Source organism: Mugil cephalus, chromosome 21, assembly GCF_022458985.1.
Source record: "Mugil cephalus isolate CIBA_MC_2020 chromosome 21, CIBA_Mcephalus_1.1, whole genome shotgun sequence".
Lineage (NCBI taxonomy): Eukaryota > Metazoa > Chordata > Actinopteri > Mugiliformes > Mugilidae > Mugil > Mugil cephalus.
Genome location: NC_061790.1, coordinates 449,305 through 475,993, shown reverse-complemented (window position 1 = coordinate 475,993; position 26,689 = coordinate 449,305). Strand labels below are relative to the sequence as shown.

General features: G+C 42.5%; 2 protein-coding genes across 2 annotated transcripts in view; both read right to left on the bottom strand.

Annotated features, from left to right (window-relative positions):
• Positions 1-1,606: 1,606 nt before the first annotated feature.
• On the bottom strand, positions 1,607-20,149 carry asap2b (ArfGAP with SH3 domain, ankyrin repeat and PH domain 2b). Its single transcript, XM_047573506.1, has 26 exons — positions 19,697-20,149; positions 13,099-13,171; positions 10,896-11,041; positions 10,734-10,808; positions 10,614-10,663; positions 9,179-9,308; positions 8,853-8,938; positions 8,694-8,769; positions 8,522-8,608; positions 7,877-7,980; positions 7,601-7,670; positions 6,415-6,502; positions 6,233-6,281; positions 5,995-6,161; positions 5,773-5,906; positions 5,443-5,537; positions 5,181-5,370; positions 4,675-4,760; positions 4,472-4,587; positions 4,115-4,182; positions 3,796-3,903; positions 3,398-3,632; positions 2,325-2,429; positions 1,973-2,234; positions 1,842-1,897; positions 1,607-1,751 (listed from the first exon to the last, which is right to left on the bottom strand). The coding sequence occupies exons 1-26, from the start codon at positions 19,820-19,822 to the stop codon at positions 1,624-1,626; spliced, it is 2,910 nt and encodes a 969-aa protein (XP_047429462.1). The 5' UTR covers positions 19,823-20,149; the 3' UTR covers positions 1,607-1,623.
• Positions 20,150-23,136: 2,987 nt separating this feature from the next.
• Positions 23,137-26,689, bottom strand: part of LOC124998869 (NACHT, LRR and PYD domains-containing protein 3-like) — a 47,135-nt gene continuing 43,582 nt past the window's right edge. Inside the window, 2 exon segments of the mRNA XM_047573501.1 lie at positions 23,137-23,975; positions 24,196-24,242. Coding sequence (XP_047429457.1) covers positions 23,452-23,975; positions 24,196-24,242 — 571 coding nt within the window. The 3' untranslated portion in view covers positions 23,137-23,451.

The following is a 26,689-nucleotide window of genomic DNA, read 5'->3' as shown; positions in this document are numbered from 1 at the left end:
ACACTCAATTTGAGAACCAACCAGAGTCTAAAAACTGGATTTAACAGACAACGGTCAAGTCCAGAAACACTCATTTAAAGAGCAACTATCCGATTCCGCCCTGATTTAAATAAGAGCAACGTCAACCAGAGTCCAGAGTAAACACTAATTTAAAGAGCGGTCACAGAGTCCAGCCGGGAAAACACTCAATTTAACACGAGACGGTCAACCAGAGTCAGCCACACTCATTCGGCAACGTCACCGTCCAGCCAGAACCTCCATTAACAGGCAACACACAGATCACCAGACACTCATTAACAGAGAAACGCAACAATCGCAGAAATACACTAATTACAGAGCACGTCAAAGGTCCGCCAGAAAACACGATTAACAGAGCAACGGTCAACCAGAATCCAGCCGGAAAACACTCAATTTAACAGAGCAACGGTCAACCAGAGTCCAGCCAGAAAACACTGGATTTAAAAGAGCGACGGTCAACCAGAGTCCAGCCAGAAAACACTCAATTTAACAGAGCAACGGTCAACGAGACTCCAGCCAGAAAACACTCAATTTAACAGAGCAACGGTCAACCAGAGTCCAGCCAGAAAACACTCAATTTAACAGAGCAACGGTCAACCAGAGTCCAGCCAGAAAACACTCAATTTAACAGAGCAACGGTCAACGAGACTCCAGCCAGAAAACACTGGATTTAACAGAGCAACGGTCAACCAGAGTCCAGCCAGAAAACACTCAATTTAACAGAGCAACGGTCAACCAGAGTCCAGCCAGAAAACACTCAATTTAACATAGCAACGGTCAACCAGAGTCCAGCCGGAAAACACTCAATTTAACAGAGCAACGGTCAACCAGAGTCCAGCCAGAAAACACTCAATTTAATCTGGAGCAACGGTCAACCAGAGTCCAGCCAGAAACACTGGATTTAAACAGGAGAACGGTCACAGAGTCCAGCCGGAAAACACTGGATTTAACAGAGCAACGGTCAACCAGAGTCCAGCCGGAAAACACTCAATTTAACAGAGCAACGGTCAACCAGAGTCCAGCCAGAAAACACTCAATTTAACAGAGCAACGGTCAACCAGAGTCCAGCCAGAAAACACTGGATTTAACAGAGCAACGGTCAACCAGAGTCCAGCCAGAAAACACTGGATTTAACAGAGCAACGGTCAACCAGAGTCCAGCCGGAAAACACTCAATTTAACAGAGCAACGGTCAACGAGACTCCAGCCAGAAAACACTGGATTTAATAGAGCAACGGTCAACCAGAGTCCAGCCAGAAAACACTCAATTTAACAGAGCAACGGTCAACCAGAGTCCAGCCAGAAAACACTCAATTTAACAGAGCAACGGTCAACCAGAGTCCAGCCAGAAAACACTCAATTTAACAGAGCAACGGTCAACCAGAGTCCAGCCGGAAAACACTGGATTTAACAGAGCAACGGTCAACCAGAGTCCAGCCGGAAAACACTCGATTTAACAGAGCAACGGTCAACCAGAGTCCAGCCGGAAAACACTCGATTTAACAGAGCAACGGTCAACCAGAGTCCAGCCAGAAAACACTCAATTTAACAGAGCAACGGTCAACCAGAGTCCAGCCGGAAAACACTGGATTTAACAGAGCAACGGTCAACCAGAGTCCAGCCAGAAAACACTTGGTTTAAGAGTCTGGGGACGAGTATGAGGACGTACCGAGAAGGTGGATCTGGGTTTGGGAGTTGGAGGAGACGGATTCTGGGGAGACCTGGATGGAAGACCTGGAGGAGACAAAGAGTCCGGTTGATAAAGAATGAGAAGAAGTATTACAGTAGTACTAGTAGTATTGACAGCAGTAGTAGTAGTGGTACCTCGTTTGTCCATGGAGGCCGTCCTGACCGGGGGTCTCTGAGGACCCTTCAGGGAACTGGAATCAGAAGAGATGAGGTTAGACCGGTTCAGACCAGCGGAGGTCGGCTCAGACCAGAACAGTTCCACGTACCTGGTGGGGGACCGGGGTCCTGGAGGTCCTGGAGGTCTGCTGCCCTGGTGACTGGGAACAGGAGGGGGCAGGGGTGGAGGTCTGTAGTGGGGTGGAGGTGGGGGGGCGGAGGGAGGAGGTGGGACCGGAGGCTCCTTGGCGGTGAAAGGGAGTCCAGCTGGTGGGGGGGGCAGCGGAGGGAGGGGGGTGTTCTTGGCAGACATGGTCTTGGGGTCCAACATGCTGGACCTCTTACTGACAGCAGGGGGCGCCAGGAGGGGCACTGGAGGACAGAGGGCAACGCTAAGCTAAGAGTCACGCTAAGAGTTACGCCTGCAGGTTCACCCCCCCACCCCCACAACCAAACACTCACCGTACATGGACATGTTCCTCTCTGGGGTCTGAGGGTTGGGGGGGTCCGAGGACGAACGCTGTCTTCCTACGGTTTCCACGGTAACGGGTTTACCTCCACCCAATCCTGGAGAGGACACCACGCAACCATGGAGCACATTATACAAGGGGAACAATGCTAAGCTAACAGTCAATAAAGCATGCTACATATCAATGCTAAGCTAACAGTCACCAGGGCATGCTACGTATCAATGCTAAGCTAACAGTCACCAGGGCATGCTACGTATCAATGCTAAGCTAACAGTCACCAGGGCATGCTACATATCAATGCTAAGCTAACAGTCACCAGGGCATGCTACATATCAATGCTAAGCTAACAGTCACCAGGGCATGCTACACATCTGCTGCCGTGGCCTCATCAACCAGCCCAGTCTTCATGGTCTGGAGTCTGTGTATCAGACCTGTGGAGCTCCATAAACTACATCTGTCCCAGTCTTCATGTCCTCCTCCAGGTGTCCACTCCTACCTAGATGAACTATTCACCAACCTGCCCATGATTCCTGTTATACTCACAAACTGTCACAGATCATCAGCTGTGTGTTATATTACTAGATCCTACATGTTTCCTTCAGCTTGATGTTTGTATCTATGACAGAAGTTAGTTTATCTTGTTTCTCCTGTTCTTCTTTTCTCTCTATCTTCTCTGGTTCTACCCGGCTGGTCTTCAGCAGATGGTTCCTCCATATGAGCTGGTTCTGCTCCAGGTTTCTTCCTGTTAAAGGGAGTTTTTCCCTCAGGCTGCTCTGGAGGTTTCAGGCTGGTTTTTGTGAAGCGTCTTGAGACGATTTGTGTTGTTATTGGTTCTATATAAATAAAACTGAATTGAATTGAATTAAATATCGATGCTAAGCTAACGGTCACCAGGGCATGAAACATTGAGACGACTAAGACGTTCAAAGTTCTTCTCTGTTAGCTGAGGCTAGCTGGTTAGCTCCAGCTACGTGATGCTGGTTACCATGGGTACCGTTACGTCACTGTTTGACTGTCCCTCATATTAAAGCTCTTATTTCTGAGTTCATAGCGATGACCTCTGACCTCTGGTGGGGGCCCTGGGGGGCAGCGGGGGCGTGGGGCCGGGTGGAGGTAGGTTCACGTCCAGCATGGTGCCGTAGGTCTCGTTGCTGATGAAGGTGTTGGGGATGGGGGGCCTCTGTTTGTCCCGGGCCAGGCCGGCAATGTCCCGGGCCAACACCGCTATGTTGGGCTGCATGGCGGCGCTACCGGGCACGAAGCAGCTGACGGGACGCTCGTCCCTCCGGTTGGGGATGGGCTGGAGGACGGAAACATGGAGTCAGTTCATCACTGGGGACAAGTTGACTCATCTAAACCTCCACAGATGATCAAAGTTAAATCACGTGTCAGCTTCGTTCTGATTGTTTGTTAAGTAGCTCTTTAAATAACAGACGCTACAAATAAATAAAACCACGTCACACCTTGTCCTCCATCTCGTCCTCGCTCTCGTCCAGGTCCTCGTTTTGGAGACGCCACTCGTACTCGACGTGGACGTGGACGTTAAACTTTCCTGTCTGGGCCTCAGTCAGCTGCAGCACAGCGGCATGAAGTTTATTTACAACTGTCATTACGTAGCTTAGCTTCACTTAGCTTTAACCGCTTTACATCAGGCTCAATCCCAGAGGATTGTGGGTAATGTCAATCTGACTGTGTCTCATATTTACAGGACTCTTATATTTTCATATTAGTAACAAAGATGCAATTTCCTGTAGATCATATTTAAAATGACTGAAGTCTCACCAGCTCCTCACACTGAGTGTGTCTCAGACGTTTAGCGATGTCCAGCGGCGTTTCTCCGGCGTCGTTTGCTGAGGAGTCAAATCCAGATGTTTAAAACATTCAATCTAAAACACTTTCTCTGAACTTTGAGGTTCTGACAGACAGGGCAGCAGATGCCTCCAGTGTTTGTGATAAAATGGTCGATATCTGAACGGAGTCTGGTGCAGATGAATGATTGTGAATGTGTGCAAGCTGATCTTAAATTAGCAGATATCTGAATGGAGTCTGGTGTAGATGTTTGTGAATGTGTGCAAGCAGATCTTAAATTAGCAGATATCTGAATGGAGTCTGGTGCAGGGGCGGTTTCAGTCTTCTTACTGATGGAGACAGAGGCCTTCCCTCTGAGCAGCAGCTTCAGACACTCGCTGTTGTCGGTCAGGCAGCAGTAATGCAGCGCTGTGCTTCCTCTGGACGTCTGCTTGTCCAAGTTCCCACTGAAAAACAAACACCTCCTCATTTCTACACGGCACAAAGACTCCGAGACACAGCGGTCTGGAGGCGTCCAGGTGTTTCACCGTTACCTGTTTTGGGCCAGGAAGTCGACGATGTGGAGGGAGTTCCTGTCGCCCATCCGGACCGCCAGGTGGAGCACCGTCTCTCCGGGTTCCTGACAGAAACAACATCAGCAACAGAGTTTCTTTCAAAATAACTAAATGTATTATCATTTCAAACCAGGCTGAACTCTGACTCCACTTCCTGGTCTCATTCGTAGTTTTATTTCCGTGTACTGCTAATAGCTAGCTGGTATGCTAGCGTGCTAGTTTAAGGCTATTTTTAGCGCCCCATGGAAACCCTGCTGATAAACCCACTGTAAATAATCTGAACTGCCAGCTACTTACAAAATGGCCGCCTACACCAACTTTCTAGCCGTTAGCTGCTAATGTTGAAATCAGCATCATTTTAACTACTTAAGATGTGGGTGACGTGAACTTTGGTCCCGCCTACTAATGTGGAGGGGGCGTGGCCTTTGACACCAGGGGGAGCTCTGCTAGCTTTCAGGAATCGTCATTTCTGAGTGTGGTCGTACGTGCTCGTTGGGTTGTGGGGCGGCCTCCATCAGGTCCACCCCCTCAGCGTAGACCTGGATGAGGGACAGGACGTCCTTGTTCCTGACGGCCTCGTACAGGACCTGCAGTCTGGACGCGGCGTCGGCACAACGGCGCCGGGCGAAGCGCTTCTCCGTGTACTTGGCCGTGATGTAGTCCTTCCTCATCTGCCTGGAAGACAGAGACAACGAGTCAACACCGGGACATGTCCACAGACCTGAGCCCCGGTGGACCCCCGCCTACATGTCGCTGGTCGAGTTCGGCTTGGTGACGCCCTGCGCCGACAGGTCAGCCTCCATGATCTCGTTGAAGCTGGCGTTTCCCACGTTCTTCGCCAACTGAAACACAACACGACAATTCATTAAAATGACTCAAAACATCCGATGATTGAAACTTAGGTCCTGAAGGTAGAACAAAGAGAACCCTAAAACAAGCCAATATGACATAAACATGGTGGGGGCTGGTTGTTCAGGAGCTGGACTTGGTCCCTTAGTTCTGGTCAAAGGAACCCTGAAGACATTGTGGACATTTCCATGCTCCCTGCTTAGTGGGACCAGTTTGAGGGACACTCACCAGCAGCTCGGAGGTTCCCAGGACGTCCAGGTCCAGACTCTGGATCCTGGAGTAGTGGACGCCCATCTCCCTGTGGATCCCCGAACACTCGATGCAGATCAGCACCCCGAGGTTGGTGGACAGCCACGTGGGACCTGACGGAGAAACAAAAACCCGATTGACGTCTCAGACATGTAAAGTCACCGCAGGGCCGGAGGTCTAGCCTGATCCGGAGTCTCTGACCTGCAGCTCCACAGTCGCAGCAGCTGTCGTTGCCGCTCATTCTCTTGACCTCTCCTACGATGGCCTTGGTCAGCTCCTGGACGATGTTGTTCTCTCCTTCATCCTGGTCTCCTTGGAAGGCCTTGTTCAGGGCCTCCTCTTTGCTGTTCTGCAGCACCGACACCCATCTGAAACACAACCGACCGTCAGCGAACGCACCGCGAGGCCGAGGCCTGAGGAACCACCGGCTCATACTCACATCTGACACTCGCCCTCGTCCTCGGCCTGGAAGTGGTACGTCCTGTCGTCTGGGGGGGGGACACGGACAGGACGGAGTTTATTTAAACACTCTTCAAACTCCACGTGCTCATCATGTGCTCCATCCTCACCACATAAACAAATGAATAGATAAATAGAACATGGGGGTTTGTTCTAGCGTACGTGTGAACAGGTCGAAGCTCTTCTTCTCTTCAGGGTTCCTCTTCACTTGGCCGGTGAGCAGGTTGATTCTGATCGGGTCTTTGTTCGGCTGCAAGACAGAACAAAAAGGTTCAGACCGAATGTCCAACCTGAGACAGATTTAAGGGTTTAATGGTGAAAACGTGGACGTTCACGGTCCCCAGAGGATGAACCAGTGACCAATATACAGCATTTATCATCTCCACAGGATGAACTTTGAACTCTGACGTCCAGACCTCGTCGCGTCCCGTCAGTAGTTGTGTTGATTGGTTTGTAGAATGACTTCACCAGTGTACCTAATGTTTTGGCGAAGGAGTGCTCAGCTCTGATCAGTCATTTATTGGCTGATTCCGCTGAGTCACTGGTTTTTTTGACTCATTTCAACATTTTGTTTGTCATGTTTATGTTTTTATGGGAGTGACTCCACTAGTGCAGCTAATGAACTGGACCTGGTTCCGATAAATAATCTGAACTGTATATAAAGATGCAGCAGCTCCTCTAGAGTGAAGCTAAAGCGAGTAGAGCTCCCTCTGGTGGCTGGAGGCTCCAGTATAGTCATAAGCTCCACCCCCTCCATGTTAGTGGGCGGGATTTGAGCTGAGCTAGTTAATATAATGTTGATGAATAACTTTAGTTCGTTATTTGACGCAATAGAAACAGGATGTGACAAAATGGCGACAGCCAGTCCATATTTATATACGGTCTATGGAGGAGACGTGTTTAGTCCATATTTATATACATATAATGAAACTGATGTGAAGTGAAAGGCAGTGAAAGCTGAAGCAGAAGTAAAAAGGCTGAAGCTCAGTGATGAACAATGACCCCCCCATGATCTCTGATCAGTCACATTTTAATCCAGACTCGTCCTCTTCCCACCCTTCTCTCTTTCATCCTTTTCCTCATGCTCCTCCTTCTCCTCTTTCTCTTCCTCTGACGTTTGCTTTGTCCTGATTGGTCGTTTGACTCGTCAGGTAAAAACTTCAAAACAAAAAAAGACAAAAAGAAGGAAGAACAAAGAAAGAAGAAGAAGGAAAAAATAAGAAACTAAATTTAAAAACCATCAATGGCAGCTGATGATGAACCCGTGAGGACGCTTCTGATTGGACATGCAGGTGGGAGGGGGCGGAGCTTGTCATGCAGGAGGACCAATGGGAGGAGAGGATCTTACCGTGCCGTGACAGATGAACAGGAAGCCGTTCTTCACCGAGCACTTCCGCTTCTGCCACACCTTCCTCAGTCTGACGGACCAATCAAAACACAGGGATTAACACCGTAACCGTGGCAACCGCCTCCTCGACAAAGACACCGGGATCCTTTTTATATTTTTACGTCACTGAAATGTTTTATTTTACGCGCCCCAGAGGAAGACCTGAAGGCCAGGTGGTGAGGGAGGGGCTGAGTGGTGGCTCTCCCGTGGGATTCTGGGAGTCTGAGTTCTACTCACCCCTCGCTCTTCTTGAAGAGGACGCCGGAGCGCTCGGTGCCGTGGGCCTTGTTCCCCTGCAGCTGATGGAGGCTGTAGCCGGCATTCTGCTTGGCCTGAGGGTCCTGGGATTAGATTAAATTAAATTACATTAAATTAAATTAAATTAAATTAAATTAATCTTAAGAAGACAAATAATAAGACAAAGGCAAATATGAAGATGATGATGAAGAAGAGGACGAAGAAGAAAGAGAAGAAGAAGAAGAAGAAGAAGAAGAAGAAGAAGAAGAAGAAGAAGAAGAGAAGAAGAAGAAGAGAAGAAGAAGAAGAAGAAGAAGAAGAAGAAGAGCAGAAGAAGAAGAAGAAGAAGAAGAAGAAGAAGAGAAGAAGAAGAGAAGAAGAAGGAAGAAGAAGAAGAGAGAGAAGAAGAGAAGAAGAAGAAGAAGAAGAAGCAGAAGAAGAGAGAGAAGACAGAAGAGAGAAGAAGAAGAAGAAGAAGCAGAAGAAGAAGAAGAAGAAGAAGAAGAAGCAGAAGAAGAAGCAGAAGCAGCAGAAGAAGAAGAAGAAGAAGAAGAAGAAGCAGCAGAAGAAGAAGCAGCAGAAGAAGAAGAAGAAGAAGCAGAAGAAGAAGCAGAAGAAGAAGAAGAAGCAGCAGCTCGTTGTCACCTCTTTCTGCTCCGACTGCAGCGAGGCCTTCAGGACGTCCCGGAGCTGAATCAGCTGCTTCCTCTCTCCGTCCTGACCCTGTTTTATCTGAAACAGAAACACAGGTGTCTGAGCTCTGAGCTCTGAGCTGTGAGCTGTGATCAGGGAGCAGGCGTCAGGTCGGAGGCCTCACCACCGTCAGGTCTGAGGCCAGCTTCTCCACCGAGGGCTTCAGGGCCTCCACGGCTTTCAGGCCGTCCTGGAAGAAACTGGAGGAAACGCAAAGAGCAGTTATCAGTTACTTCCTGCTGGGCGCTGGAGGACGGCACGATGCGTTCAGGGAGCGTCGTACTTGCACTGAGCGTGGAAATACTTGATGAGGTTCTGGAGGAAGTCGGCTCCTTTCTTCACTTTGATCTCGTTGACTTTCAGCAAATACTGTGGAGACACAGAGGAAAGACTCAACGGGGAGAAGAAGAAGACGTGAACATTAACTAAGGTAACAGCTGAAACAGTAGTGGAGCAGAGAACAATCATTCTTCATAACCTCCGACCTGTGACCTCTGACCTGTGACCTGTGACCTGTGACATGTGACATGTGACCTGTGACATGTGACCTCTGACCTCTGACATGTGACATGTGACCTGTGACATGTGACATGTGACCTGTGACCTCACCTCACACATCTGCAGCTGGAACATCCGTCTCTCCTTCTCCATCTCCTCAGCGATTTCTCCTCCACTGAACTCAGTGCGAATCATCCCGTGCTGCTTCGCGTGTTCCCTCTTCTCCTTCTCGATCTTGGCTCTGCACATGTCAACAGGATGCTACATGACGCTACATGATGCTACATGATGCTACATGACGCTACATGATGCTACGTGATGCTACATGATGCTACATGATGCTACATGACGCTACGTGATGCTACATGATGCTACATGACGCTACATGATGCTACATGATGCTACATGACACTACGCGATGCTACATGATGCTACACGATGCTACATGATGCTACACAATGCTACATGACGCTACGTGATGTTATATGATGCTACACAATGCTACATGACTCTACATGATGTTATATGATGCTACACAATGCTACATGACTCTACATAATGTTATATGATGCTACACAATGCTACATGACGCTACGTGATGTTATATGATGCTACACAATGCTACATGACTCTACATGATGTTACACGATGCTACATGATGCTACATGATGCTACATGACGCTACGTGATGCTACATGATGCTACATGAGGCTACATGATGCTACATGACGCTACGCGATGCTACATGATGCTACATGACGCTACATGATGCTACATGACGCTACGTGATGCTACATGACGCTACGTGATGGTGATGCTACATGATGCTACATGATGCTACACAATGCTACATGATGCTACACAATGCTACATGACGCTACATGATGCTACGCAATGCTACATGACGCTACGATGATGTACATGAGCTAACATGCTGCATGACTACATGAGACGTGCTACATGATGCTACATCGACGCTATGCATGCTAATGATCTATATGATGCTATGATGATACTAACACATGCGTACATGATGCATACAACTATAGCTGACATCATATGCTACGCAATGCTACGTGATGCTATGTGATGCTACACGATGCTACGTGATGCTACGTGATGCTACACTATGCTACACAATGCTACATAATGCACTACGTGATGCTAAGTGATGCTACCTGATGCTACGTGATGCTAAGTGATGCTACGTGATGCTAAGTGATGCTACGTGATGCTACGTGACGCTAAGTGATGCTACGTGATGCTACATGATGCTAAGTGATGCTACACAATGCTACATAATGCACTAAGTGATGCTACGTGATGCTACGTGATGCTACATGATTACACATTATGCTATGATGCTATAGAACATGACATCATGTGATGCTACACAATGCTACATGATGCTACCCAATGCTACATAATGCACTACGTGATGCTACGTGATGCTGAGTGATGCTACATGATGCTACATGATGCTACGTGATGCTACGTGATGCTACATGATGCTACGTGATGCTACGTGACGATGTGTTTCTCTTACAGCTTGGTCTCGTAATCCTTCCAGGATTTATCAAACGGCTTCTTCAGGTCCTGAAGGAAAACAGAGACACGTGAGATCTGGTCTCAGAGGACGGATAAAAACCTTCAAACAACAACGAACCCCTTTGACTCCTTTCAGGTCTCCCTTCAGCAGACTGTCCAGAGGAAACATGATGATGTTGTTCATGTTCTGCATCTGCAAACAGGACGTCACACACACATTTATACGTATTGTTGTAATGTAAATGTAAACGTGTGGTCTGGGCTGGTCTCAGACCCTCACCAGGTTTTTGAAAAGGGCCGTCAGCTCCTTGGTGAACACGGCGAACTTGAGGAAGGCCGGTCCGACCTCATTGTCCTCCCTGCACGCACAGTTCTCACCAAACTTCTCCATGGACTGGAAGTACTGCTCCTCATGCTCCACGTGGGCTGCAGCAAACACACAAACCCCGGAAACAACGCCGTCAGTCACATGCAGCGTCAAGAAAATATCATGTTACCTTCATACTGGTGATATATAGAAACTAAATAAATAAATATACTGGTAATATATAGAAAATAAATAAATATACTGGTAATATATAGAAAATAAATAAACAAATAAATATACTGGTGATATATAGAAAATAAATAAATAAATAAATATACTGGTGATATATAGAAAATAAATAAATAAATAAATATACTGGTGATATATAGAAAATAAATAAATATCTGCAAAAAAAGGAATAAAACTGAACAAATAATTAGAAAATAGAAAAAACCAGTAATAACGCTCTTAATAAATCTAAAACTATTCTGTTAATAAAAGTCTCTAAATATCCCGTCATCCCAACTGTTAAAATCAATTTACACTTATAAGAAATGATGAAATAAACTGCGTTACTACTGGAGCCTGTGTTATTTAACATGGAGCTGTTGAGACGGTGCATTACATGAACAAACATATGGAAGATCAAATAAAATATGAGAGAATAAATCTAATTCATAGCAAACAGCTGACTTTCAGGCTAGCTCTAATGAAGCTAAGCTAACTCACGTTACGTTTTTACGTTTTCTCTTATTCTCTTTAAATATTAAAGGATCTAATAAATCACAGGTGCATTCAGGAGCAATAGGAAAAACAAGCACATTGATTGGCTGTGAGACCAAAGAGTGATGTGCAGAGTAACGTGTTCACACCTGGAAAGACACGAAAACACATGAAACTAAATGAAGCACGAGGAAAAATACTAAATGGATGAAGATAACAGAGGCTAACGTCAGAGCTAATTATGAGTGACAGCGAGCAGCTGTGAACACCATGAGTCCAATAAATGATAAAATACAATACAAATACAAAAGTAACCACCACCAGTGAGAATGTGTATGAATGAATAATGGGTTCTGTAAAAGTGCTTTGCTATATAAATCCCATCCTTTATTATTATTATTACCCTGGAGTCACATCAGCATCACACACCTGGAACTGAAGTTGATCCTGAAATGTGTCGATGGTCTGAAGAGGAGACGACTACACAGGACACAGACTCACTTTAATGATTAATGATGACTGAGCAGCTTCTTTTTCACTTTTATTGTGTTAACTGACTGGAACTGACTTTATTTCTATTGTTGTGTTGTTGTCACATTTATATTTTGTTACATTGTTCCTCTTTCTTATTTTACACTTTTTTCTAACACAATCGTTTGTAGTAAAAGGGAAATTATTCAGCTTTTAAACTGTTACATTGTTTTAATTGTGTAGTTATTGTATTTTATCATCCTCATAATGAACCAGCTGAAGGAAACATTTAAAAGTGATTCCGTTTACTTGGTGTCAGATTAATTCCCAGTCGTCCAGCTCTAACTTCTATTTCATGTGAATCTTATTTTATCTTTTTCTGTCTGACTCCAGGTTTATAACGCGCTACAGGACAAACACGTCCTTCATTGATCGGAATGGACTGGTGTCCACATACTTCTGGTAACGTCTCCAGAGGCTGTTGAATAACGAGGAGGACGTCCTGTCTGTCCCCCGACGTGTTGGGACAGGAGACGCTATGACAGGAATGTTAGACTCCGCCCGCCTCTGCACCTCCTCAACCTCCACAGGTTCAAGCTTTAAGTCCTGTCCTCACCTGGGACCAGTTCTACCTGGGACCCCCTTACGTCTGGACACACTGACTAAATGAGTTGTCTTCTAATGTCCATAGTTGTGTCTCTGACTTTCTACTGGATCATAAACTCTACATTAGAGTCTGTGGATCAGGGACCAGGTGAACACATGAATGTAGGAGTTAATGGGTTCATGGTCTGAATGAGTGGATGAGTTCAGACCTGGTTCTGTGTGTGTTACCAGGAACTGGTTTCAGGTCATTCATGGTCTCGTTTCTACTTTAAACATCTAGACTGAACCGGCCCCTCTAGAGCACAGGGTTTTATTTTGGCGGCTGGTTTGTGACAGGAAGTGTGAGGCTGCGTTTTATTTTGGTTCAGTCTCTCACCCAGACCAGACGTGTTGATGGCTTTCACAGACTTCTTGATCTTGTAGAGAACCGATCGGTCCAGGTCCAGAACCTGAGGAGAACAAACATGAACCATGAACAGCAACAACATGCTAAGCTAACATGCTAAACATTGTACAGCTTCAACCTCTGCTTCAATAAACCCCATATTTATATTTATATTTATATATTTATATTTATATATTTATATTTATTTGTATCTATTGCCACATTTGCTCTATAGTTTAGTTGCTAACTGTTTTAAATGACCGCTCCCATTCACTTCAAGCTGCTGTGTGTTTTATTGAGGAGCTGTTGTATTTCCTTGTTTTTCACTGGACAATGACAATAAAAACTTCTTATTCTCATACCTGCTTAGCATCAGTATGTTAGCTTAGCCACTTAGCATATGGCCGCTAGTACTGTCTTCTTCTTGTGATATTTTTAGTTTGCAAATGCAGATTCTGTTTTTGAGGAGGTCCTATAGAACCATGAGATGCCCACAGGATGAACCCTAACATGCTAAGCTAACATGGTCAACAGCACGTAAACATCACACCTGCTTAGAATCAGCATGTTAGCTTAGTCAGTTAGCATAAGGCTGCTAGGATGAAGGTAGGTTGCAGCTTACGTGCCTCTAAAAAGTTTGGGAGGCTAGGAAGCTAAGAAGAGATACTGTTAGCTGGGAGGCTAGGAAGCTAAGAAGAGATACTGTTAGCTGGGAGGCTAGGAAGCTAAGAAGAGATACTGTTAGCTGGGAGGCTATGAAGCTAGGCTGTGGGCTTGTATGAACTCTTATTTCTATGTGTAGGACGACCTCTGTCCTCTGAGGACGTGGTCTCAAGTCTCAGGTCTCAGGTCTCAGGTCTCTGAGGACCTGGTCTCAGGTCTCTGTCCTCTGAGGACCAGGTCTCAGGTCTCTGTCCTCGGAGGACCTGGTCTCAGGTCTCTGAGGACCAGGTCTCAGCTCGTCTTCAGATTAAAATAAAAGCCAGTTCTCAGTTCTGTGTGGGTTTAGTTCAGACGTGTTCGTGGTCGACAACGTTTTCATGTAGAGACTCAGGAACAAAGTCTGGTTCATATTTAACCTGAACAGACACACAAACCACAAACTAACAGAGACGCACTACAAAAGAAACGACTCTGAAACAACACAAAGACACTAAATGAAAAACTACCAGAGAAACTACCACAACTGAACACAAAAGACTACACAGAGACACAAAATAATAACAAGACACTAAAGACACAAGACACTAAATGGTGGCGGCTGCATTGCTACAAAGAAACGACAAACACATGAAAAATGACCACAGCACGATGCAAAACGACAACAACAAGCACAGGGAGGAGACGGGAGGAGACGGGAGGACGAGGGACGACGTGTCCTTAGTTGCGTCTCTGCTGCAGAGGACAGTTTCCACTTTCTACTGGATAATAAACTCACATTAGAGTCTGTTGATCCAAGGACCTGAAGAACACATGAATGGAGGAGTTAATGGGTTCATCCTGGTCTGAATGAGTGAATTACTCCAGATTATTCCTCATTATTCCTCATTTTTCCTCATTATTCCAAATTATTACAGATTATTCCTCATTAATTGTCATTATTCCAGATTATTCCTCATTAATTGTCATTATTCCAAATTATTTCATATTATTCCAAATTATTTCATATTATTCCTCATTATTCCAAATTATTCCATATTATTCCTCATTTTTTCTCATTGTTCCATATTATTCCTCATTATTCCAGATAAGTCCTCATTATTCCAAATTATTGCAGATTATTCCATATTATTCCTCATTATTCCATATTATTCCTCATTACTCCAAATTATTCCAGATTATTCCTCATTATTCCTCATTATTCCAGATTATTCCTCATTAATTGTCATTATTCCAGATTATTCCTCATTAATTGTCATTATTCCAGATTATTCCTCATTAATTGTCATTATTCCAAATTATTTCATATTATTCCAAATTATTTCATATTATTCCTCATTATTCCAAATTATTCCATATTATTCCTCATTTTTTCTCATTGTTCCATATTATTCCTCATTATTCCAGATAAGTCCTCATTATTCCAAATTATTACAGATTATTCCAGATTATTCCTCATTATTCCATATTATTCCTCATTACTCCAAATTATTCCAGATTATTCCTCATTATTCCTCATTATTCCTCATTAATTGTCATTATTCCATATTATTCCTCATTATTCCACATTGTTCCTCATTATTCCAGATTATTCCAGATTATTCCAGATTATTCCTCATTATTCCTCATTATTCCAGATTATTCCAGAATATTCCTCATTATTCCTCATTATTCCTCATTATTCCTGATTATTCCAGATTAAACTCGTCCCTGAGAGTTTGAATTTGAGGGAACATGTCTGTGTGTGTCTTTTGTTGAATGTTTGTGTATTTTTGTAGTACTATTACTTTGTGTTGTTTGTGTGTCTCTGTTGTAGGTTCTAGGTGTCTCTTCTACAGTTGTTTTGCATCTGTTTGTGTCGAAGTGTTGTCATTTGTTTTGTTTCTCTTTGTGTTGTTTTGGGAAGTTTTGCTTCCGTGTATTGTCGTTGTTTTGTGTGTCTTTGGGCCTGTGTTGTGTGTCTGTTGTGATATTTCAGTCGTTTAGCATGTGATACAACTCTGTTGTGTTATTTTGTTGTGGTCTCTTTGCAGCTGTTTCTGGTCTTGTGCGACTAGTCTGGGGGTTGTGTAGTTGTTGAACGTCTCTTTGCGGTGCTGCTTTCGTTGTATCTCTGGTGGTTTTTCATCTTTTTTTGTTTTGTTGTTTTTGTTCTTGTCGTTTCTTTGTGTCTGTTTGTGTCAATAGTCTCCTTGTTGTAGTTTTGTGTGTATTTGTGGTGAATTTTTAGACATGTTTAAGTAGTTTTGTGGTAGTTGTGTAGTTTTGTGGAGTCGCCTGGTGGTTGTTGAAAGTTCTGTTCTCTCTAGGGGACGAGTTTAATGTGTAATAGAGTGTAGTAAAGTGTAGTAAAGTGTAGTAAAGTGTAGTAAAGTGTAATAGTGTGTAGTAAAGTGTAGTAAAGTGTAGTAAAGTGTAATAGTGTGTAGTAAAGTGTAGTAAAGTGTAGTAAAGTGTAGTAAAGTGTAATAGTGTGTAGTAAAGTGTAGTAAAGTGTAATAGTGTGTAGTAAAGTGTAGTAAAGTGTAATAGAGTGTAGTAAAGTGTAGTAAAGTGTAGTAAAGTGTAATAGTGTGTAGTAAAGTGTAGTAAAGTGTAGTAAAGTGTAATAGAGTGTAGTAAAGTGTAGTAAAGTGTAGTAAAGTGTAGTAAAGTGTGTAGTAAAGTGTAGTAAAGAGTAATAGTGTGTAGTAAAGTGTAGTAAAGTGTAATAGTGTGTAGTAAAGTGTAGTAAAGTGTAGTAAAGTGTAATAGTGTGTAGTAAAGTGTAGTAAAGTGTAATAGTGTGTAGTAAAGTGTAGTAAAGTGTAGTAGTGTGTAGTAAAGTGTAGTAAAATGTAATAGTGTGTAGTAAAGTGTAGTAAAGTGTAGTAAAGTGTAATAGTGTGTAGTAAAGTGTAGTAAAGTGTAATAGTGTGTAGTAAAGTGTAGTAAAGTGTAGTAAAGTGTAATAGAGTGTAGTAAAGTGTAGTAAAGTGTAATAGTGTGTAGTAAAGTGTAGTAAAGTGTAATAGAGTGTAGTAAAGTGTAATAGTGTGTAGTAAAGTGTAGTAAAGTGTAGTAGTGTGTAGTAAAGTGTAGTAAAATGTAATAGTGTGTAGTAAAGTGTAGTAAAGTGTAATAGAGTGTAGTAAAGTGTAGTAAAGTGTAGTAAAGTGTAATAGAGTGTAGTAAAATGTAATAGTGTGTAGTAAAGTGTAGTAAAGTGTAATAGAGTGTAGTAAAGTGTAGTAAAGTGTAATAGTGTGTAGTAAAGTGTAGTAAAGTGTAATAGAGTGTAGTAAAGTGTAATAGAGTGTAGTAAAGTGTAATAGTGTGTCGTAAAGTGTAGTAAAGTGTAATGGTGTGTAGTAAAGTGTAGTAAAGTGTAGTAGTGTGTAGTAAAGTGTAGTAAAATGTAATAGTGTGTAGTAAAGTGTAGTGAAGTGTAGTAAAGTGTACTAGTGTGTAGTAAAGTGTAGTAAAGTGTAATAGTGTGTAGTAAAGTGTAGTAAAGTGTAATAGTCTAGTAAAGTGTAGTAAAGTGTAATAGTGTGTAGTAAAGTGTAGTAAAGTGTAATAGTGTGTAGTAAAGTGTAGTAAAGTGTAATAGTGTGTAGTAAAGTGTAGTAAAGTGTAATATAGTGTAGTAAAGTGTAACAGAGTGTAGTAAAGTGTAATAGTGTGTAGTAAAGTGTAGTAAAGTGTAATAGTGTGTAGTAAAGTGTAGTAAAGTGTAGTAAAGTGTAATAGTGTGTAGTAAAGTGTTGTAAAGTGTAGTAAAGTGTAATAGTGTGTAGTAAAGTTTAGTAAAGTATAATAGTGTGTAGTAAAGTGTAATAGAGTGTAGTAAAGTGTAGTAAAGTGTAGTAAAGTGTAGTAAAGTGTAATAGAGTGTAGTAAAGTGTAGTAAAGTGTAATAGTGTGTAGTAAAGTGTAATAGTATGTAGTAAAGTGTAGTAAAGTGTAGTAAAGTGTAATAGTGTGTAGTAAAGTGTAATAGTGTGTAGTAAAGTGTAGTAAAGTGTAGTAAAGTCTAGTAAACTGTAGTAAAGTGTAGTAAAGTCTAGTAAACTGTAGTAAAGTGTAGTAAAGTGTAATAGTGTGTAGTAAAGTGTAGTAAAGTGTAGTAAAGTGTAATAGTGTGTAGTAAAGTGTAGTAAAGTGTAGTAGTGTGTAGTAAAGTGTAGTAAAGTGTAGTAAAGTGTAATAGAGTGTAGTAAAGTGTAATAGTGTGTAGTAAAGTGTAGTAAAGTGTAGTAAAGTGTAATAGTGTGTAGTAAAGTGTAGTAAAGTGTAACAGTGTGTAGTTAAGTGTAGTAAAGTGTAATAGTGTGTAGTAAAGTGTAGTAAAGTGTAATAGAGTGTAGTAAAGTGTAATAGAGTGTAGTAAAGTGTAATAGTGTGTCGTAAAGTGTAGTAAAGTGTAATGGTGTGTAGTAAAGTGTAGTAAAGTGTAGTAGTGTGTAGTAAAGTGTAGTAAAATGTAATAGTGTGTAGTAAAGTGTAGTGAAGTGTAGTAAAGTGTACTAGTGTGTAGTAAAGTGTAGTAAAGTGTAATAGTGTGTAGTAAAGTGTAGTAAAGTGTAATAGTCTAGTAAAGTGTAGTAAAGTGTAATAGTGTGTAGTAAAGTGTAGTAAAGTGTAATAGTGTGTAGTAAAGTGTAGTAAAGTGTAATAGTGTGTAGTAAAGTGTAGTAAAGTGTAATAGAGTGTAGTAAAGTGTAACAGAGTGTAGTAAAGTGTAATAGTGTGTAGTAAAGTGTAGTAAAGTGTAATAGTGTGTAGTAAAGTGTAGTAAAGTGTAGTAAAGTGTAATAGTGTGTAGTAAAGTGTAGTAAAGTGTAGTAAAGTGTAGTAAAGTGTAATAGTGTGTAGTAAAGTGTAGTAAAGTGTAATAGTGTGTAGTAAAGTGTAGTAAAGTGTAATAGAGTGTAGTAAAGTGTAGTAAAGTGTAGTAAAGTGTAATAGTGTGTAGTAAAGTGTAGTAAAGTGTAGTAAAGTGTAATAGAGTGTAGTAAAGTGTAGTAAAGTGTAGTAAAGTGTAATAGTGTGTAGTAAAGTGTAATAGTGTGTAGTAAAGTGTAGTAAAGTGTAGTAAAGTCTAGTAAACTGTAGTAAAGTGTAGTAAAGTGTAATAGTGTGTAGTAAAGTGTAGTAAAGTGTAGTAAAGTGTAATAGTGTGTAGTAAAGTGTAGTAAAGTGTAGTAGTGTGTAGTAAAGTGTAGTAAAGTGTAGTAAAGTGTAATAGAGTGTAGTAAAGTGTAATAGTGTGTAGTAAAGTGTAGTAAAGTGTAGTAAAGTGTAATAGAGTGTAGTAAAGTGTAGTAAAGTGTAGTAAAGTGTAACAGTGTGTAGTAAAGTGTAGTAAAGTGTAATAGTGTGTAGTTAAGTGTAGTTAAGTGTAGTAAAGTGTAATAGAGTGTAGTAAAGTGTAGTAAAGTGTAGTAAAGTGTAATAGAGTGTAGTAAAGTGTAGTAAAGTGTAGTAAAGTGTAATAGAGTGTAGTAAAGTGTAGTAAAGTGTAGTAAAGTGTAATGCTGTGGGAGGAGAATCGTCCGTGTCTTTAATTATTAAAGTAGAAATTAAACCATAAATGATCTGAACTAATGGAAAGTGTGGACAGACGTCAGGAGGCTGAGACTCATTCACTCATTCAGACCAGGATGAACCCATTAACTCCACCATTCATGTGTTCATCAGGCCCTGGATCAACAGACTAATGTGGAGTTTATTTGCTTCCTGGAGGCTTGAGCTGAATGTGCCTCATCATCAGAGCGTTGCCAAACTAAAGAGGCAGTGGAGACGTTTCTCTTACAACAGCAGGAGGAAGTGAAGCTGTCTCTTCCTCTTTCCACAGAGAGACACAGAAACTCTCCCCAGACATTTTAAAGAACGGTTTAAAGTGCCCCCCCTCACAGCTCTAAGTGGTCAAACCGGGCAAGCTTACCTCCTCCAGAGCCGCCACCGTGTTCCTGCAGTGGGACATCCGGGTGGTGAAGCTGGACGTGGTGGGAGCCTTGTAGTCCTCATTGGTCTCCGCAATAAAGTCCGTCACAGTTATGAGGGCCGGCATGGTGACCCGCCCGGACCAGGACCAGGACCAGGACCGGGACCGGGACGAGCACTAGGACCAGGGCGCACACAAACTCAGAGCGCAGGCGCAGATAGAGCGGCCACACCTGGACCTGGAGTCCTAGAACGCGTCGGGTCACAAACTTCCTCCAAAGATCCTCTGGTGGGTCCCGGACGCGCTGCTCCTCATCCCCGACGACTCTACTCACATTCTGGGGCCCGACGTCCGGTTCTTGGCCACGTTTGATCCACGGAGTTGGAGCAGAAACGCTCCGTCACATTCCTCCGTCCTGTCTCACCTGAGGAGGAACCGGGGGGCGGAGACACCGAGGGAGGGGGAGGGGGGAGGAGGGAGGAGGGAGGGAGAGGAGGAGGTGGAGGGAGGTCTCACTCTGCGGCTGTTTCCTGGAACCACGGAGACCTTTTAGGACCCGCCCACAACTTCATTTAACACTGAAAGTCATTTATGGTATGGAAGACCAACTCTGCCACCAGTAAAAACTAAATAAAAGAAATCACATAAAACCTTAATATATGATCCATCATTGCTATTTATTTATTTATGTACACATGTCAGCATGAACAACGCAATGTGATGCAGATGAGGGCTGTACACACTGGCTGATCTCTGCTCCTATTGGTTGATCGGTGAGTGCACGGATCGACTGCACATTTAGGCTGGAGCCGGGGAGCTAAGATGATGAAGCAGAAAGTACCTGTCAGTCAGGACTATTTATCTTTTTTTTTTTTTTAAAAAAAGAGAAATCCTGACTGATGACCTGCTGCTTTTAGCGTCGTACACAAACCGTTGCCCCTCAGATACTCAGGTATTTGGAGGAAGTGGTACTTTAATACGGAGGACCAATTCTGACACAATAAATAAATAAAATAAATAAATAAATAGCTACATATATATGTATATATATACATATGTCCACACTGGCTGAACTATCTCCTACCAGTTAATCGGAGGATGCGGATCAATGTAATGGAGCCGATGTGGCAGAAAGTAACTCAGTCAGTCAGGACCATTTAGAATCATAATCAATTACTTTATTGGAAAGGAGGAAATTACTGTCCCCCTGCACCAGTGTTCAGAACAAAGAGCAATGTAGCAATAAGAATAAGAAAACGAGATATACACTACCGGTCAAAACCACTGAAAATTGTTCAGTTTATTGTGTCATTGCACTCTGAAATGAAAGCATAGAACAAATAAGTAATTTGAGTTGAAAAAGAAATCATGGATAAAGTTATAGACCAAATGTATTCTAAACTTTTGACTCATCAGAGTAGCATCTTTGTTATATATATATATATATATGTATGTATAAGTGAACCTGTGTTCTGAGTTGTTGCTCTACAGTGACATTGAATATGTGGTACTGCACAGCAGGAAGAATTATTGCACATGGTGAGAATATAAAAGGAAATATAGGAAGTAAATGAAAATAAAGTGAAAGTGATTGACCTTGTGCAGTGGACCCTGTCTGATAACATGCTGCATTCAGCGTCGTAGGCATATCAACCCTCAGGTATTTGGAGGAAGTGGTTCATCTCTTGACTGTGTCTGTGCCACATGTTCAGTATCTGAGAGTTAACACTTGTGTCTGTGTACGACACTGAGCTCCTCAGCCTCCTATCGAAGAAATAATATCTGATTCTCTGAATATAATTGTATAAACTTTATTTCAAACCAGCATGGTCCATATAATACACAGATAGTATTATCAATATAACATATGTACTGTATATATATATATTATTTTTTTTTTGCTGGTAAACAGGTCAGACACACAGTTCCTGGTTCTCATAAACTGAGGTGGGTTTGTGAGTTACATCCCCTGTGAGGACATCTCCTCCAGTTTGTCCCCTAGTAGGTGTGTTTATATGTACTTAAGTTCTCCTGTTATAGCCCTATTAAGGCAGTAATTTGAATTATTTCCTTATAATAGGAGAACTTAAGTGCATGTAAACACATTACTCTGATTAAAATCTGAGTTTTCATTATCTGACTAAGACACCCAGATAATGCGATTTTCTCTGTCATTTATACCTTTAATCCGACTGCTAACAGGATAACGTGTGTTATTAAAGGGCTGTATGGTTAGAGATCATTTATGGTGGAGGATGGTGACTGGACAGTAGAATCCTTTACTGGGATACACATTCAAACACACAGGATCCAAGAAAGCTGTTTAACCCTTTATTTGGAGATGGTTGGCAAATGGGGAAAAGGATCGTTACCTGTACAACGAAAACATAAATGACTACAATGCCACACATACCATGAAGTAGAATTATAAGCAACTTATTCATTAATGCATCTGCTCAAAATTAAGATATCTCAAGTCTTTCTCAACACCAAACAAATGATGTGTTCAAAAGAAATACACAAAGTATTAGGATGCGTAGCCTTCAGGTGTAGCTCAAACAATCTAAAGTTAGAATAGAATTACACTCAAACTTATTGATGTGGCTGCATGGCAGGCAGGGACAAAGAAACAGAGGACCTGAACAAGATACACCCAGGTCCTTATATTACGTCCTATTTGAGGCTAAACTTCTCCCCTTCAGGTATAAATGTCAGAGGAGGAGAACAGTTATTAGATTTTCTCCGCTGCATGTAAACTGGGACAAGGACTGTAGTCAGAAAGTAGAGTTTAGAGCAAAGCTCCATTAAACTCTGCATGTAAACGCTCTGACTGACTGGATGCTGATGAAACCACTTGAAAAAAGGTGATTCTCACAGGTTTTTCAATTCAATTTTATTTAACTTTATTTATAATTAACTTTATTGTCATTTTTTATGCACAGGGTGAATACAGAACATTTGTTGCATACGGCTCAGGACAATGTAATAAAATTACAAATAAAATAAGATGAAATACAATAAAAAGTGTAGCATTGATGTAGATGGAAACCAGAACCAGAACCAGAACCAGCTCATATGGAGGAACCATCTGGTGAAGACCAGCCGGGTAGAACCAGAGAAGATAGAGAGAGAAGAAGAGCAGGAGAAAACAAGATAAACTAACTTCTGTCATAGATACAAACATCAAGCTGAATGAAACATGTAGGATCTAGTAATATAACACATAGCTGATGATCTGTGACAGTTTGTGAGTATAACAGGAATCATGGGCAGGTTGGTGAATAGTTCATCTAGGTAGGAGTGGACACCTGGAGGAGGACATGAACACTGGGACAGATGTAGTTTATGGAGCTCCACAGGTCTGAGACACAGACTCCAGACCATGAAGACTGGGACAGATGTAGTTTATGGAGCTCCACAGGTCTGATACACAGACTCCAGACCATGAAGACTGGGCTGGTTGATGAGGCCACAGAAGCAGATGTAGCTTAGAACTCCACAGGTCAGATATTCAGCCTCCAGACCAGAGACCCTCACAAGAAGATGGAGGAGACACAGAGTAGTAGACCAGGACAAAGACCTGGACCTGGATCTGGTTTAAAACCGGGATCTGGGTAAAGACTGGGACCTGAACTGGGAACTGGTGCAGAACCAGGACCTGAACCTGGACTTGGACTTGGACCTGAACTGGTAACTAGTCATAAACCTGGACCTGGAGTTGAAGCTGCTGTCACTTCAAAGACTCTCCTTTCTTCCTACAGAGAACACAGAGACACTGAGGAACCAGACCAGACTATAAATCCAGGAGAGAGAGGTTCAGTGAATGTGGTGTTGAAGGTGTGGAGGTGGATCAGTTTGTTAGAGGAGACTCTGTAGAAGGACAGAGTTCCAGCAGGACAGTCCACATACACTGAGACTCTGTTAGAGACAGAGGACGAGATGGATGTTGGTATGTTATTGTGCCAGACAGAGTAACCACCATCATCAGAACAGATCAGACTCCAGGACTGATCATTCTTTCCAAACACACAGTCACTGTCTCCTGTCCTTCTGATTCCTCTGTAACTCACTGATATATCAACATTTCCTCTCCACTCAACCTCCCAGTAACATCGACCAGTCACAACATTTCTACACAGCAGCTGATTCCACCAGTTAAATCTGTCTGGATGATCAGGATATGGCTGCTCCTCCTCCACATATGTCACCTTCCTGTTGTTGTCAGATAGTTTGAGGTTTCTATTGACTGAGTTTGTGTCGACTTCAAGTTCACAGAAATCTGATGGAGAGAAAAAGACACAACACAGCTGCAGTTTATCATGTGACACATCTGATGGATTTATTCTTTCTTTACTCACTGATCTGTTGTTCATTCATAGAATGTTTAATGGTGAAACTGTTTGTCAGTGATGTTTGAATGAATAAATACCACAACTATCAGCTTTGATTTTAAAGACAAACTGACACTTTGAAGTTTTGTCATCATTAGTCAAACTTACACTTCCTCAGACCAGGTTTTAACCACTGCTCTCCACCATGGTCCATCCTGGAGGAAGAAACACAAACAATGATTTTCATCCAACATGAGACCAAACTGATGTTCAACATGAACAGAAAAATCTTTGATGTTACCAGAGAACTAAGGAACCTAGAAAGGATTTATTCAGTAGATGATTTGTAACATGTCATTTTGTGACTGTGTATAAATGTGCTCATTCTTTCTGCTTTTAATGTCTAATACTTAGAGAAGCAACATCTCACAAGTTCAACAAAGTGTGGCTGGCGGCTCTCGCCTCCCTCTGCCTCGGGGAAGAGACTTTAGCTGTGAGGACGGAGCCTCAAGTCCAAGCAGCGAAGCTGCAGGAACCCCATTGTTTTTGTTAGTGTTATTATTAGGGGTTCAAGCACCAATGGGTCAAAGTTGGAAGTACATTTGCGCATGTAACTTTTGAACCATACGCCCGAAATTTACAAACAAGGTATCCTTGTGATCCTTGTATCATGCTGAGTTCAGCCGACCCTATGACGTCATGATGCGTCATGCTAGATTTTCCGCCATCTTGGATTTTGTCAAAAACATTTAAAAAGTTTTACGGGTCACAAATTTTGTCTGATTCTCACGAAAATTGGCACAGACTACCTTTAGACCGAGCCGCACAAAAGTTACTTAGTGGCATTTTTATTGTCCAATCCGTTTGCCCACAACAGCCAATCAAAATTGATGGCAAAGGTTCAAGACGGGATGTAAGGTCATATCTCGGGAACGCTTTGACGTATCGAAATGAAATTTGCCTGTACGTCTCCAGTCCACACCCCAAGGAGACGTGCCAAATTTGGTGTCATTAGGCCACTCGGGGGCGCTGCAGTCAGCAAAAATTACGCGTTGCCTCATATGCCTTAATGTATTTCGATGTAGACCTGAACTGCTTTTCATTCCCACTAGGGGGAGCTGAAAGACCAGACAGTTTCTACTGTCTCTTCATATGAACCACTGCTAGCCCATTTTTTTTTTTTTTTTTTACATCTCTCCCACCAGCAGGAACTCAAAAGCCACACATTTGGGCCCGACAGGATATGAGGTCATATCTCGGGAACATTTAGACATATCGAAATGAAATTTAATAAGATGTCTCCAGACCCCGCCCCAAGGAGACATGCCAAATTTTCACCGTCGTGGTGAAGAGAGAAATAAGCAGAAAGGTGAAGCTCTCAATTTACTGGTCAGTCTATGTCCAACCCTCCTCTATGGTCACCAGCTTGTGGTGATGACTGAAAGAACAAGATCACGGATACAAGCGGCTGAAGGGAGTTTCCTCGTAGGGTGGCCGGGCTCGGCCTTAGAGATGGGGAGGAGCTCAGAGCAGAACCGTCGAGAGGAGTCAGTGGTATTAGGGACATGTCCCACCGGTAGGACGCCCCCGGACGCCCCAGGACGCGATGGAGGGATTAAATCTCCCGTCTGGCCTGGGGATCCGCCGGAGGAGCTGGTGGAAGTGGCCGGGGAGAGGATCGTGTGGACCTCCTTCCTAAAGCTGCTGCCCCTTCAGTCCAGTCCAGCTGAATTCACTCCAGGAGGGGGCGCTGTCTACAAACCCTATCCCATTGTGAGGCCTCCTTCTGTTTCCATCTTTCCTTCATATCTAAACTCTCATATTCTAATATTTGTGCTGCAAGTTTGAAAATAAATGTTTCTGAACTGCCAAACACGACTACCTTTTTATTTTAGTAAAGTGTATTTTCCAAATATTTTTTGTAGGATTATATAAGAATTATATTGACACCTTTTAAGTGTTATGGGGTTAACATTAACACTTGTGTAGTTAAGAAATAGTCCTCTGAGAGAGCTAATTGCTAACACTACATAAAAGTGTTATTAAAAACTAGCACTGGTTGGTGTTAGTCAGTGTGTTAAATTTAACTACAAGAAGAGTCAAATTCACACTAACTTAGTGTAAAGGGACCAACACTTGAAAAAGTGTTAAATTAACACTCTGAGGCGTGGACCCATATAGACACTTCAAAAGGGTTAAGATCAACTCTTACGGTGTTAATTTGGGTATACTGATTTTACTGTGTAACATTAACGTTAACCGCTAACGTAAATTTTGTGTCTGAACTGTAGCTACATAAACAGAACCCAGCGTTGGTCAGATGGAGTTGTTCCATCCTTAGAATGTAAAGCGCATTATAAATAAAATATATTATTGTTGTTATCATAATATTTAGTTTTTACTTTTATGTGCAACGAAGCTACGGTGACAAAGTAATTATCCTATATGCAAGGAAACCTCTGTGGAGCAAGGCGTCTGCAGCGGAAAAGAGGAAGATGGTAGTGGAGGAAATTCATAGGCAAGTGGGTGAACTGTGAGAGTGTAGAGAAAAGGAAGGTGTCGTGGAGAGAGATGTGGAGCATGGAGGCTAGTAGGTTTTGACAAATACCCACAAGCCTTTCAATGGCGCTGCACATTATCTGCATTTTTAATTTAACCAAGC

What these genes read in the sequence shown, in the direction of transcription:
- asap2b (XM_047573506.1), bottom strand. Translation starts at nt 19,822, where the DNA reads ATGCCGGCCCTCATAACTGTGACGGACTTTATTGCGGAGACCAATGAG. An exon ending in ACCTGAAAGGAGTCAAAGGG is followed by an intron (nt 10,664 to 10,733) that starts GTTCGTTGTTGT and finishes GTTTTCCTTCAG; the next exon opens with GACCTGAAGAAGCCGTTTGA. An exon ending in GAGCTTCGACCTGTTCACAC is followed by an intron (nt 6,282 to 6,414) that starts GTACGCTAGAAC and finishes TCCCCCCCCCAG; the next exon opens with ACGACAGGACGTACCACTTC.